This window comes from Phoxinus phoxinus (assembly GCF_949152265.1).
Source record: "Phoxinus phoxinus genome assembly, chromosome: 18".
NCBI lineage: Eukaryota > Metazoa > Chordata > Actinopteri > Cypriniformes > Leuciscidae > Phoxinus > Phoxinus phoxinus.
The window spans coordinates 18364588-18378277 of NC_136893.1; the positions used below are offsets into that span (position 1 = coordinate 18364588).

The window sequence follows — 13690 nt, forward strand, 5'->3', positions numbered from 1 at the left end:
CATTAACGTATTGATTTAAAAGGATAGTTCACGTAACTGAATATTCTGTCATCATTTACTAGCCCTAATGTCGTTCCAAACCTGTATTACTTTCTTTCTTATGTGGAACACAAAATAAGATATTTTGAAGTATGGTTAAGCTTATTTGTCCATACAATGATAGTTATTGACTTAAATGCGCCAACATGATTGACATTCGTTTTTGTTCCACAGAAGAAAGTCATGCAAGTTTAGAACGAGATAAAAATTCTGTCATCATTTAATAACCTAATACTGCAAAGCCCAATTTGGCCCATTCAACTAACAGTGTTTGTCTGTGTTCTTTTTAAGTCATCAACACAGCTGGACAGTGCCAGTTCAGCACATGTGGACATAAAATACGAGGACTACACGTACACCCCGACGTCAATCGCCTCACAGAATTCCTGGTGCGCGCTGTCCCAAGCGTGATCTGAGACCTACTACCTTCTCTAAACCTCTCCAGTGCATTCTGGGAGAAAAGACTTTTAACAAGATCTACCTAATAGAACATTGACCTAAATGTAGACAGACGGAGCTTAGGACTGCAAGAGGTCGACTGTAACCTGTGCTACTTTGCCCCGCCGATTCATCGTGGCGTATCTGTCTGAGACTGTGATGTCACGGCCGATTCATGCACCTCCAGCACAATACGGCGGACGACAAGCAGCGACTCAGCAGCAGTTCTCAAGTTCCTCAAGCAATGATCGGGAGGACAAAAAAACATGCTTTTTATGGCTTCTGAACATGTTTCATGGCTTAGATGTTAATGATTCACTTTTAAGATACATTATTTATGTTGAGATAAGAATGGTGGAGGCACACAAGTCTCTCCCATAATTCCCCTTATCCTTCAGGGAATGCGTCTTTATGGTCGCTATGACTTTAGATCGCATACTTTGCCTGGATGAGGCTTTTAAAAGTTTCCTTGTTGTTTTTGCTGATTCCAGACTCTGTTTAATGCTGTATTGTATTCCTCCGATGATCCGAAGTGCAATGAACCCTCACTTTTCAGCAACATTTTTGAAAAAGGCACACGTTTATTTTAATTGTTCGAAATTTTGTGTTTTGTTTTGTCAGAATATGTTAACCTAAATTTATTTGCTGTATTTTGTTGATATATATTGGAATTATATCATTGTTTTATTGCATATAAAATTGCCAAACATTTGCTTTGTTGTCTGCATGTGTTTGTAGAAATGTTATAAATCTCCTTAAAGGGTTAGTTCACCCAAAATGTTTTATTCTATCATCATTTACTCACCCTCATGTTGTGTCAAACCTGTATGAATGTATTTCTTCTGCTGAACAGAAAAGAAGATATTTTGAAGAATATGGGTAACCAAACAGTTAATGGGCCTCATTGACTTCCATAGTATGGAGAAAAAAATACAATGGAAGTCAATGAGGCCCATCAACTGTTTGGTTTATATATTCTTTAAAATATCTTATTTTTGTGTTCAGCAGAAGAAATAAACTCATACAGGTTTGGAACAACAGGAGGGTGAGTAAATGATGACAGAATTTTTATTTTTGGGTGAAATATCCCTTTAAATTTTGAGGGTTTTAAACAGTGATTAATGAAAATTAGTTAACTATAGTTAACATAAAAAATAGATGCTTTTTATGAAGGAGGATGACGGTCAGACAGGCAAAAGTTTAACATTATATTTTTACATCACTTTCACACTGTTTTTATAATAACGAGGGTTCGTGTGGTTATGTCCATGGATTTATATTCATGGTTTCAGTGTGTGTGTGAGAACTTTAATCTGATCTACCAACACAATCTTATAGAAATGAACTAAAATTACTATTTTAACTAACTATTTAATAATTTTATGTTTTCGTATGAATCGCATCATACTAAATCACGACCTCATGAAATACTTTCCTCATGAGATCAGGTTTAGTATACACATGGATTATCTCTGAATATTTGAGGGTTTGTATTATTTTAATGCTTCATTCCCAACAACAACAAAAAAATGACAGAAAGTCCCATTCAACATGACTTGTTTTGTTTTCAAAGGTGGTTTGTTAATTTTTAAAACGTCCTGACTTTATAATGCCAAGACATAGGCCATATAGAAATTGTATATGAAGCCTTTGATGTTTATGACTTTATATAGTTCCTTTGTGTAACCTGTATCCTCCTAGGTGTTGCTCGAGTGTTTGCCTGAATGACTCTCGGTGTCTGAGCGTACCTCTCTCCGCAGAGTGTTGGCGATCAAAGGTTGCGTTCCAGCTTGGCTTTATGGTGCTAAGGTTTTGGGTTGGGCTAGAACATGTTGGCTCTTGGCAGGCGCGTCAGCATGAAGCCCACCCGCTTTACAGCCTCTTGGCGACAGAGAGGCACCGCCATCCACCTTTATTGCTATTGGCCGAATTAGCTGGCTTTATCTCGTGGTGTCTTAGTTTTGTTGCCCAGGTGATGAGGTACAGGGTCAAGAAACTGTTGCATCAGGTTCACAACCTCAGCCTCATGAGTAATGCTTCATATGCAGTATTTCATTGACTGTTTTTATACACCCATGCCATCATCATCATCACATCACACAACTCGCCGAATAATTGTCTCTTCTGAAATGAATGAGGTGTGGTGAGTTTGGAGAGAGCAAGCATGCTTTATACGGTTCAAGACTACAAAGTCATCACTTTGAACCATTGAAACGCATCCAGTTCTCCTCCAACGACCTTCATCAGAGGGGCAAGCGATAGGAAAAGAGCCTGTACTGACATTAAAACAAGTGACAAGCTATTGTGTTTGTGATTCAATTGAGATTCCATGATTTTCCATAGTCTATATTTAATGATAATTTCACATCTCCAAAGGCCGCGAACAGGCCATGATGGTTTTCCGAAATGCTTGAGGTTAAGACAGTTTCAACCTTCTTCTTTTTTTTTTTTTGCTTTCTATTATTCAAGAAGACGGATATCTCAGTTTCCCCCTTTCAATATTTTCTCTTTCATTTGAGGGTTTCTGAGGTAAAGACAGATTTTTCTCTACATTGCGCTCTCTATCCTGAGGTAAAAAAACAACAACAGGATATTGTAGAGCAGTTCTGACCATGAAGGAAGTTTTGGAGGGGGTGACGATTCATCCTTCAGTGTGACAGTGGACTGAAGGATTGTTGCTTTGTGAATGTGCATGTGTGTGTCACAATGTGATGAATGGGCTGTACACATTTGTGACTGTGTCTGTAACCGCATCTGACATGCAGTAGAAATCACCAGAATATTGGCTTCTGGGAATTCTGGGATGGATTCATGGGGACTAAACATGGCTTTATTTTAAACAGACTGCTAAAGATCACTTTCTTAATCAGTGTGGATTTGTTTTTTCAAATATATATATATATTTATGAATATCTGTACTGTTTTTGAACTGCACGTATTTATTTGATCAAAATACAGTAAAACAGTAATAGTGTGAACTATAATTACAATTTAAAAGAACTTAATTTCTAAATATTCTTGTGATGGCAAAGTTATATTTTCAGCAGCCTGATTAATTACCTTTATGGCTGATTAATACTTTTTTTTAGTGGAAACCGGTATATATATATATTTTTTTTTTTATTATGTGGCCTACTGCTACAAATTTGTCCTTGCTTAATAAAATTATTAATATATATATAACTAACTAACTATATGTATAGGCACTATATATATGTGTGTATGTGACCCTGTCAAGGGTCAATTTTTTGAAAGTGAGATTTATACATCTGAAAGCTGAATAAATAAGCTTTCCATTGATGTATGGTTTGTTAGGATAGGACAATATTTGGCCGAGAAAATCTGGAATCTGAAGTGAGGGTGCAAACAAACCTGAACATTGAGAAAATCGCCTTTAAAGTTGTCCTTTCATGTTCACGATTTTGCTGCATCCCCTCACACAAATATTTGTAATATATATTTACAGTAGGAAATTTACTAAATATCTTTATGGAACATGATCTTTACGTAATATCCTAATGATTTTTGTCATAAAAGAAAAATCTATATTTTTGACCCATACTATTGCCACAAATATACCCGTGTGACTTGTGACTGGTTTTGTTGTCCAGTGTCACACACACACACACACACACACACACACACTCAATAGTATGCAAGATAAAATTAATTGGCTACAATGCTGTCAATCATAAACCTCAGTGGTATATGAGGTAAATTATATTCTAACACGTATTACAACTGCTCTGTGAATCATTTCAAATGACTGCATCCACTGAGATCAAGATATAAAACTAAATGTTTGATTGAAAATGATGTGGGCCTGCTTAACCCTATAAGAAGACGTTGCACCTTCGTTTTGTTCACCTGTGTGCACTTGTGTATTTGTCAGGGCAGTTTGTGTTGGGGATTTCCTCAGAATGAGCCGTCAGATTTCAAAGCTGCCAGAGATGCCAGTGCCAGAACACACTAAAACTGCAATGTGTTCTTATATGACCCCACTATAAGGCCTGGGCCAGAGAACAAGCCAAGCGTGGGGGAGAAAGAGAGAATCAACAATAATGTGGCAATAATAATGAGTCCTGCTCCAAAGGTGCATCCAGCATACGTCTTCATTCAGAAATGCTCAAGAGAGGAGTTTTCTCAAACTTTGTCTTTGAGGACTATTAGAGGTGAACAAGAAGGATCGAGCAGCAGTGTTCTCATTTCTCACCTTTTAGTTGCGTCAACATTTTTGCCAGTCTGCAGTTCTCAAAGAACACCAAGGCCACGGCTCTCAGAACGCACTATCAGTCAAATGACCTTAGAGGTGCCCAGTGTACTTTAAGCTATAGCATTTGTGAACTATTAGAACTGCCGAAGCTTTCTTTCTCTTGCAGTCTCTCTTTCTTCACAGCATCACACCAACTGACTGCCTTATTGGCCCCCCTGCAACTAAAAAAAACACCCCTGTATTCCCTAAGACACACACTGTCACTGGCACTAGTGTGTTTGTGTTAGGAGCTCTTGGGGGTTCACCACAGGACTCCTATTATATTGTAATTGAGGACTCTGTTCTTGAATATGACCCCCACCTTTCGCATTTTGGAAGAATACCGAGTAACTGGGACAAATGGTCCAATTCAGAGGACAAATGAATCTATTCTTTATGGGGAAACATTACCATTCTATGTTGTAATAATAATACGAATCATTTTAATTAACCCTAATCTCATTAAATAACAGCATGCTTAATATTATTATCATATTATTATTATTTCTCCCCAAAATAAAAATTGTAGACAGAAAATAAGATATTTTGATCTGTTTTGTCTATACAATAAAGATCAAACAAACAACAAAACAAATCACTAAGGTATGTATAATAAAGAACAGAAGTCAGGTTTGGAATGACACCAGGGTGAGTAAATGATACATTTTCATTTTGGGGTGAACTCATCCCTTTGGATGTGTCCTATGACAGGGTGATTAAAGGAGAGTCCATCTCCCCTAATGCACTCACAATAACAAAAACAAGAGGGTGACCCTGCCTATCCAAAGGTCAAGGTGCGCACAGGCCAAAGGTTGTGTTACAACCAAAGGCCCATAAAACAAAGTGCATCTATGTACATAATTATCACAGCAAAATGGCACACACACACACACACACACACACACACACAAATCTAATGCAAGCACATGCTCACATTATAGGCTACAACTACACTGCACACATTTACAAAGTAGGGCAGGTGTTCGGTGTTGGTGTTTGCACACACACACACCGGTCACACACCTGGCCAATAGTCAACTTCATTAGACACATATATCAAATACTCACTGCCTGTTACACGATCACAGTCAACAGTGAGTTACTCATTAACATGTTTTAAATCATAAATGGCATTATATTTATGATTTATTAAAGAAAATATGTGAAGTTAATCGCTGGGATGTTTGCATATATGGTGCATGTAATTTTAGCTAATATTATTAAATCAGTGCCAGCTTTCCTCTTTTTTGTTTTTGTTTTTTTTGCAACAGAATACAAGTTATAATGGAGGATACGAGCTAAATCTGCCAGAACAAGCTCAAAAATACAAATATGTATTAACTGTATATTCACCCTGTACTGCAATGCTGGGCCATTTAAACCCTTATGTCCACAAGCATGGGTAAATGTTTTACCAACTTTGACTACCCTGTCTTGAATATGGAAAGTGATTTTAACATTTACTTCTTAAAGTTATCTAGCACCTTTTTAATTACTAAATGTGTTGTGAGTGACTATGGTATATTAAATTGAATACTCTCTTCCAACTATTCCTTTTGCTGAAGATCATAATTTGCCTATAGTCTAGTCTAGACAGAAAATATTTGTATTTTACATTATAAATAGGCTATTTATAATAAATATTTTTAGGAAAAATTCTCCATAGTGCAAATAATATTTTCGTTGTGACTAAGTATAGGCTACTAGTCACTATTCAATAAGTATCATCCAATTAATTAGTTATAAATAACTAATTAATATTTACTAGAGAAATTAAAAAAGATGCTAGTTACTGGTATTACTTAGGCTACTCGTAAATTAAATAGGTAGTAGCCTACAAAGATTAAAAAGAAAACGTTACTAGTTAGTAGATGTGTGAACAGCTTGCCATATTATCTTGAGTGCGTGTGAAGGTAAGTGGAATTGGGAGGGTCTGTTGTGCGCGTGTGTGTCCTCGTGCATTTTTCCTGTTATGGGAATTAATGCCATTTCACATGGGTATTATTAGAGGTGGTCGTTACTAAACTTAGCTTCATTCTCTAAGTTATTCATTCTCTAAGTTTGTCCATGCATGGACAAAAAAGAAATGGCAACAAATAACCAGACCGACGAGGAAAATGCCAAAATAAGAAGGAAAATAGCATTGTAAACGATGAGACGGAGACGTCTGAGAGCGATGACTTCCGTGGCCGGGAGCAAGATTGTTTCCTTGCCGTGGAAAAATAGCCAGGAAGGGGAAAAAAGTTGAGGGGTAGGTGTGGGGTAAAGAGAAAGAAAAAACTCCCATCTACGTCTACAATCAATGCGCCCCTCCTCCCCTATGTCGCCGCCATCTCTCAGGCCGTAATTTACGATGCCTCGCTATTTATTTGGCTCACACCTCCCGGTAAAGCTCCGTTAACAAACTTCACACTTTGGCAGCTCGCTTTGCAGGTATATTGTATGCAAACCGTGTTTTTATTGTGTTTTGTCACGAAAAGGTGGCGTGTGAATTGAAATGACGTCGTCTCAATTTATTGTGATGTGAGTTATGAAATAGACAATAGCAATCTCTGTTTTTACATTTCTAAATAGCCTAGCCCTAGATGTTTTAGGTTCCTCGATGCTATAGCTTCACCTCCCCTTCAACTTTGAACCCTGAATAAGTTCTTGGCAAAAAGACTCGTTGAATCTGTAGCAAGCCATGGAGAAATACTTCACCAAAAAAAAGTGTACACTTTAACATCTCCAAAGTTGTGGTATTGTGTGTGTGTATAGGCTATGTGTGGTGTGTGTGTGAGAGAGAGTGTCTATTCATCTGTCATCAGGGAGGTTTGGTAAGGAGACTCCGTGGAGCCCAGAACTCAGGGGTCAAGTCCAGGTTTTCCCAGCCCCCAGCATCCCTCCCGCTCTCCTCCGCTCCAGAGAGATGGACAGAATCAGGGAGAGGCGTGAAGGGATGGGGAGGAGAGGACATGAGCCTGAAGTGATAGATTGATGCTTAAGATGACGAACAGTGGGAACGGATATTATGGACGAAAAACAGTTTACTTTAACATTTCGCAGCCAACATGTTTGGCTTCTGCATGCAGGTTTTTTTTTTTTTAATGTTTGTGATTCTGTGGTTGTGAGTCTTACTTTTACATGTCAGTTCTGATGGCAACGACTGTATTTTGCATATTGTTAGGGGGACAGCATCCATTTTCCAGAACATTCACATAATTTTCAATCTTAAAACAATCTTAGTTAGAACATAATTGTTAGCTGTGATATATATATATATATATATATATATATATATATATATATATATATATATATATATATATATATATATATATATCAAAGCTGAATTTTTGGTGAAACCATGATATTTTTTTTCAGGATTCTTTGATGAATTAAAAAAAACATTGTTTACGTGAGATTTTGAAATGAATGAGATGTTATCTGTCATGCACAAATTGTTAACCTTCCAAAATGATAAAGGTGTTTACAGTAGCCTACATGCAGAGTGAAATCAGCATAATTGACAAAATATCCATGCTGACGGCCATAAACATGCTAATGTTTATGACCTTTACATGATAAAAGAAGCATGAGTGTAAGATGCATTCAAATAATCGCATTCCATTCTAAATGCATTCAAAACCTTAATATGCTCCTCCCGGTTTCAAATCATTCTTACGCAATAGGCATTTGCATATTATAGTGTCTCAACTGTGTTCATTTGGATGTTATCCGTTTATTTAAGTGCTAGTGTTGTAAGTTGAGACCCTGTGCCACACTATGGCCCTGTTGTAAGTAATGTCCTCTATGTCACCCTCTCAGTGTGTGTCCGTCTGTCTGTCTGTCTTCGTTTCTGTCTCCTCAGGTGAAGTGTGGAGTGATGAGGCCCAGGACTGCTCTCTCTCTCGCCTTCTCGTCTCCAAAGTGCCGGGCATTTCATGCAGGGTGAGAGACGTTGCTGAGGTGTGTGTTATTCTTGATGTCGGCCTCCAGCGGGGAGCAGGAGTCAACACAGCTAGTTACATACACAGCGCCATCAGCCTGTCAATCAAGTCAGGTAAGCACACCCCCTATTGGTTCATGCTCTGACATGCACCACTCAAAAATACAGAATGTACTAGTTTCACACATAAGACACCTCTATTTAAATGTAACGTATTTACACCTCCTTAGAGGTGCATGTTGTTCTCCAATGTTTCCTGAACTCAAAGCCCTTTCATTCCTGCCTCATTATTTTACAGCATAATTCATCTGCAGATAACAACCATTTGGGCAATCAGTGACTGAGTGTGCCAAAAGATCACGCACACTTCATAAAAAACATAAATTATAATCATCAATGTCTCTGTGTATCTAGTTAATACATTTACTGACGTTCTTATGAATTTGTAACCAATAAGCAAATCAAATCATTTACATTCTACTAATAATCCAGCCATTCAATATTATATTAATGTTATATAACCTACTGTTCAAAAGCCTGGAGTCAGTAAATAATAATATGTAAATATATATATTAAATAAAACAGTAATATTGTGAAAATGTATTACAATTTAAAATAAATGTTTTCTATTATAATACATTTTAAAATGTAATTTATTCCTGTGATCAAAGCTGAATTTTCCACATCTTTACTCCAGTCTTCAGTGTCACATGATCCTTCAGAAATCATACTAATATGCTGATTTGGTGCTTTATTATTAATCTTAAAAAATGGTTGTGCTGCTTAATATTTTCGGGAAACTGAGATTCAACTTTTTCTGGATTCTTTGATGAATAGAAAGTTCTAAAGAACATAATTTATTTAAATTACAGTATAGATTAATTCACCGTCACTTTTCATTGCTAAATAAAATTGTTAATTAATTAAAAAAAAATCTTACCCAAAACTTTTCACACACACACACACACACACACACACACACACACACACACACACACACACACACACACACACACACACACACACACACACACACACACACACACACACACACACATACCCGTGTGACGTGACTTGTGACTGGTTTTGTTGTCCAGGGTCACACACACACACACACGCACGCACGCACGCACATACGCACACACTGTTTACTTGTCATGTGACCATGATTTATATATAACAAAACTGTTTTAATTATACATTCATAATAGGTTTTTAAATATTATATGTACCAAATATGGTTGATGTGTGTGTGCATGTGTTTTGCGTTTAATGTGTATTATTTTACAATAACAACAAGACTTGCTAGTCAAATATCCACGGTCACGTGAAACACGTGAAAGCTGTTTTGTCAGGGCTGATTTTTGCATAGTCACATTCCATTAGAAACGTTTTCATGAGTGGAATGAACTTTGACCCTGCCCCGGTCAGCTGAACTCTAGCCCACTCATTAATTTATAGACTCTGTGCCATCTGATTGGTGCTGCACTGATGATGTCAGCCCTGAAACAGCAGCACTAAATTATAATCATAGCCATCGTAAAGACAAGGGCCTGCTGCACATGTGGAATTCTTTTCTCTCTCTTTTTTGCCTTCTCTTTCATTATCTCTCCCCTCTCCCCTCTTCATGGTCTCCACGCAGGATTTCCTTATGTTCCTGTCTCCGTCTGTCTATCTATTTCTTTTCTCTTTGTCTGTCTGTTTCTCATGTTCCTCCATTCGGGTTAATCTCTCACCCTTTCTCATTCTGTTGTCTCTCTCTCTCGCTGCTTCTGAACATGCACTTTGGATAACCCTGTTTTCAGAACCTCCGCTGCACTTTGCAGATAGATGCCGCCTATTTATTTTACTGTAAGAACACAGCAGACACAGGGAGCCAGAGAGAAAGCCAAAGACACATATATTCTGGTGGGTTAAATCCAAAAGAAGTTGGCTGAAAGTGTGTGTGTGTGTGTGTGTGTGTGTGTGTGTGTGTGTGTGTGTGTGTGTGTGTGTGTGTGTGTGTGTGTGTGTGTGTGTGTGTGTGTGTGTGTGTGTGTGTGTGTGTGTGTGTGTGTGTGTGTCTGCCGACTACATCTTCAAGAGAGCCCTCCAGATTTATAGAAGTGACTCTAGAGCTTGAAATATTTGTAATCATGATTTGTTTGATTATGTGGGGGAGTGGAGAGAGAGCTGGAAGTACTTTAATACTGGATTCTGTCTCTTTGTCTCACACTATATCCCCCCCCCCCCCACACACACACACACACACACACACATAACACACAACCCAACCCCTAACACACAAACACTACATCACTGCCTTTCGTACCTATTCGAGCTCTTACTGTATAGTACTCGCATCTTAATTCTGATTGGTTCCAATGAAGCTGGTCCATTTATTAGACTTGCACAGGTTTGTGGATGTCATAACGTCATTTTTTAATAATAGAAACATATTTTTAATAATTCATATTCTAAGAATTGTTGATAATTCTAAGAATTTATTACATTTGGTGTCATTGTTGAACTGTTCCTCTTTGTAGGCCACCGAATTGGAAAAGCCATCATTCCTAAAGTTCAACACATCCCTCACCGCTTATATGTTTGTTATTGGTAACGCTTTGCAATAAGGTTTCATCTGTTTACAGGAGCTAACTACACTATGAACGAACAATGAACAATACTTCAACAGCATTTAAGGGTTAGTTCACCAAAAATGAAAATTCTGTCAGTAATTACTCACCCTTATGTCGTTCCAAACCCGTAAGACGTTCATCTTCGGAACACAAATTAAATTTTCATGAAATCCTAGAGCTTTCAGTCCCTAGATTGAGAGCAATGCAATTTACACATTCAAGGTCCCAATGGAGGGATAGCAAGCTCCTCATTCATGTTTACGAATTTGAACGAAGGTCTTACGGATTTGGAACGACATGAGGGTGAGTAATAACTGACAGAATGTTCTTCTTTTGGGTGAACAAACCCTTTAAACTTAATGTTATTTTCAACATTTACTAATACATTTTTTAAATCAAAAGTTGTATCTGTTAACATTAGTTCATGCACTGTGAACTGACATGAACAAACTGAAAATTTTTCTTCAAAATTGTCTTAGAGAATATTTAAAAATGTTCACAGATTCTGGCTTAGGGAAAAGGAAGGTTGCATGTCTCATGGAGAAATGTTTGTCTGAAAGGTATGGATCTCTCTCTCTCTCTCTCTCTCTCCACTCTCTCCTCTCTCTCTCTCTGTCTCTCTCTCACTGTAATGGTATTTGTAGGGTTTGATAAGCTCCTCTCTGACGGCCTCCTGTCCTGATGATGTGGACGCAGAGACAAAGGCCGACTGCTGCATTCTTCTGAACCTAGGGTTTAACACATGCTCAGATAACAGAAAGGTATTTACAGCACACTTCACTGTTACCTCAGAAAAAACGTCCTGAATCTGCTTATAAACTAATGCTGCATTAAACGACAGAAGAGCATTTGCACAATATTGCATGGAAATTGTTTTATGTGCCGGAATTGATTGGCAAGACTCTTCCATCTGTCAGCGGCTGTTATCATTTAAATAAAAGGATGAGGACAAAGCCACATTTCAATGATGTCATTAAAGAGAAGTGAGGTTGGTGAGCTGTAGTTATCGCTGTGATGTCACTTTAATATGTGCCGATTAGACTGCAGTCAGTGTGACTGAGAGTGTATCAGTGAGCGGCAGGCCTGTCCATCTGAAGTCCCGCTGGGATTCCTCTGGCTGTGTCTCATTGTGCTGGACCCTGTAAGACAAAGGGTTAAGTAAATGTTTGGGGAAGATAAGGCCACTCACACTGACAGCATGCAGACTTCAGGGACCGGGCTCCACTACGGCCAGATACACACACACACACACACACACACACACACACACACACACACACACACACACACACACACACTCCTCAATTTTGCCTCTTACTCAATTTCAAATTTTCTCTCTCTCTAAGGATTACTTCATCTCTCTGTTCTATCACCACGACTGTGTGTGTACTGTTTTGTAATGGAGTCGCCAACATCTTATATTACATTTTCATATCCTCAGCATATATCTTAACGTTGAATTAAATATAAATATATTATTTTCTTTTATTCAGTACTGTGGATTGAGATGATTTTTGCCATGTTCACTGGCTGCTAAGCATTGACTTCATGTTTTTCCTTCACTTTGTTCTTTTCTCTAATCAAAATGTTTTGAAGATGTTTTCTTGTGAATATTGTTTTAATTGATATAGGTTTTTCCCTGTGTTCTAAACTTCAGTTTTTTTAAATCCTATTAATCTTTTGTAATATCCTTTTAACAAAACCCAGATCGTGACTTCATGCGTCATCTTCCAGGAAGTGACATCAGTTTTGGTGGGAAAACAACAACATAAACATCAGTTAGTGTTAGCAATGGGTTTTCTGAATTCAATTTAGTTTTAGTTTTTAGTTTTTTATATGACATTATAGACTATTAAAAAAAACCCGCCCTGTAAATTTTCTAAAACAAGGTTATAATTATTAAACTTTAACTGTCTGAGTTTGACCAAAACATATATAAGAGTCTATTATATCCTTTTATAGAAATGTTTCCTTTAAATTACAGCACAAACATACCGGTACTCATTATTATTCTTTCTTTTTTTTACAGACTTCAAAACAGTGCATAACAGAATTGTGTGACCTAACTACAGTGAACATGGTTGTATAGAGGCAGAGAAGTTTCTTTGTGTGTGTATGAGAGAGAGATTATGTGTGACACACAGCAGTATTATGTTTTAGGTAGCATAAGGCAGTGGGAGGGGAATGGTGGAGGCTTGCTTTGCATGGCGGTTCCAGCTGCTATCTCCAGCTACAAGACTAAAAGTCTGGCCAGGAAAACAGACTCGCACACACTCACTCCTATTTTCTTTAAATGTGCTCTGCTCAGTTTTTCCTACTTTAAAAACAAGCTATAGCACTCTGATAAGAGAGGAGGGCCTGTGTACCTGTGTTTGTGTGAATGTCACTGTATCATGTTCGTCTTTTTGGAGGGT

General features: G+C 37.7%; 3 protein-coding genes across 18 annotated transcripts in view; all 3 read left to right on the forward strand.

The window, feature by feature from the left end:
* Positions 1-1189, forward strand: part of gata5 (GATA binding protein 5) — a 130510-nt gene extending 129321 nt beyond the window's left edge. For all 10 annotated transcript variants that reach the window (XM_079587809.1, XM_079587811.1, XM_079587806.1 and 7 more), the window contains one exon: positions 331-1189. In XM_079587809.1, the coding sequence (XP_079443935.1) occupies positions 331-450 (120 nt within the window). In that variant the 3' untranslated portion in view covers positions 451-1189. The remainder of the gene's footprint in view (positions 1-330) is intronic.
* pofut1 (protein O-fucosyltransferase 1) overlaps positions 1-13690 on the forward strand; it is a 328122-nt gene that overhangs the window by 196268 nt on the left and 118164 nt on the right. The gene's annotated exons all lie outside the window — the stretch shown is intronic.
* rbbp8l (retinoblastoma binding protein 8-like) overlaps positions 6668-13690 on the forward strand; it is a 34145-nt gene continuing 27122 nt past the window's right edge. For 4 of the 7 annotated variants that reach the window (XM_079589306.1, XM_079589307.1, XM_079589304.1 and 1 more), the window contains exons 1-2: positions 8048-8771; positions 11921-12037. The gene's annotated coding sequence lies outside the window, so the exon portion shown is untranslated. Of the gene's footprint in view, positions 7163-8047; positions 8772-11920; positions 12038-13690 lie in introns of those variants that run through there. The other 3 variants (XM_079589309.1, XM_079589310.1, XM_079589305.1) reach the window with 2 other exon arrangements.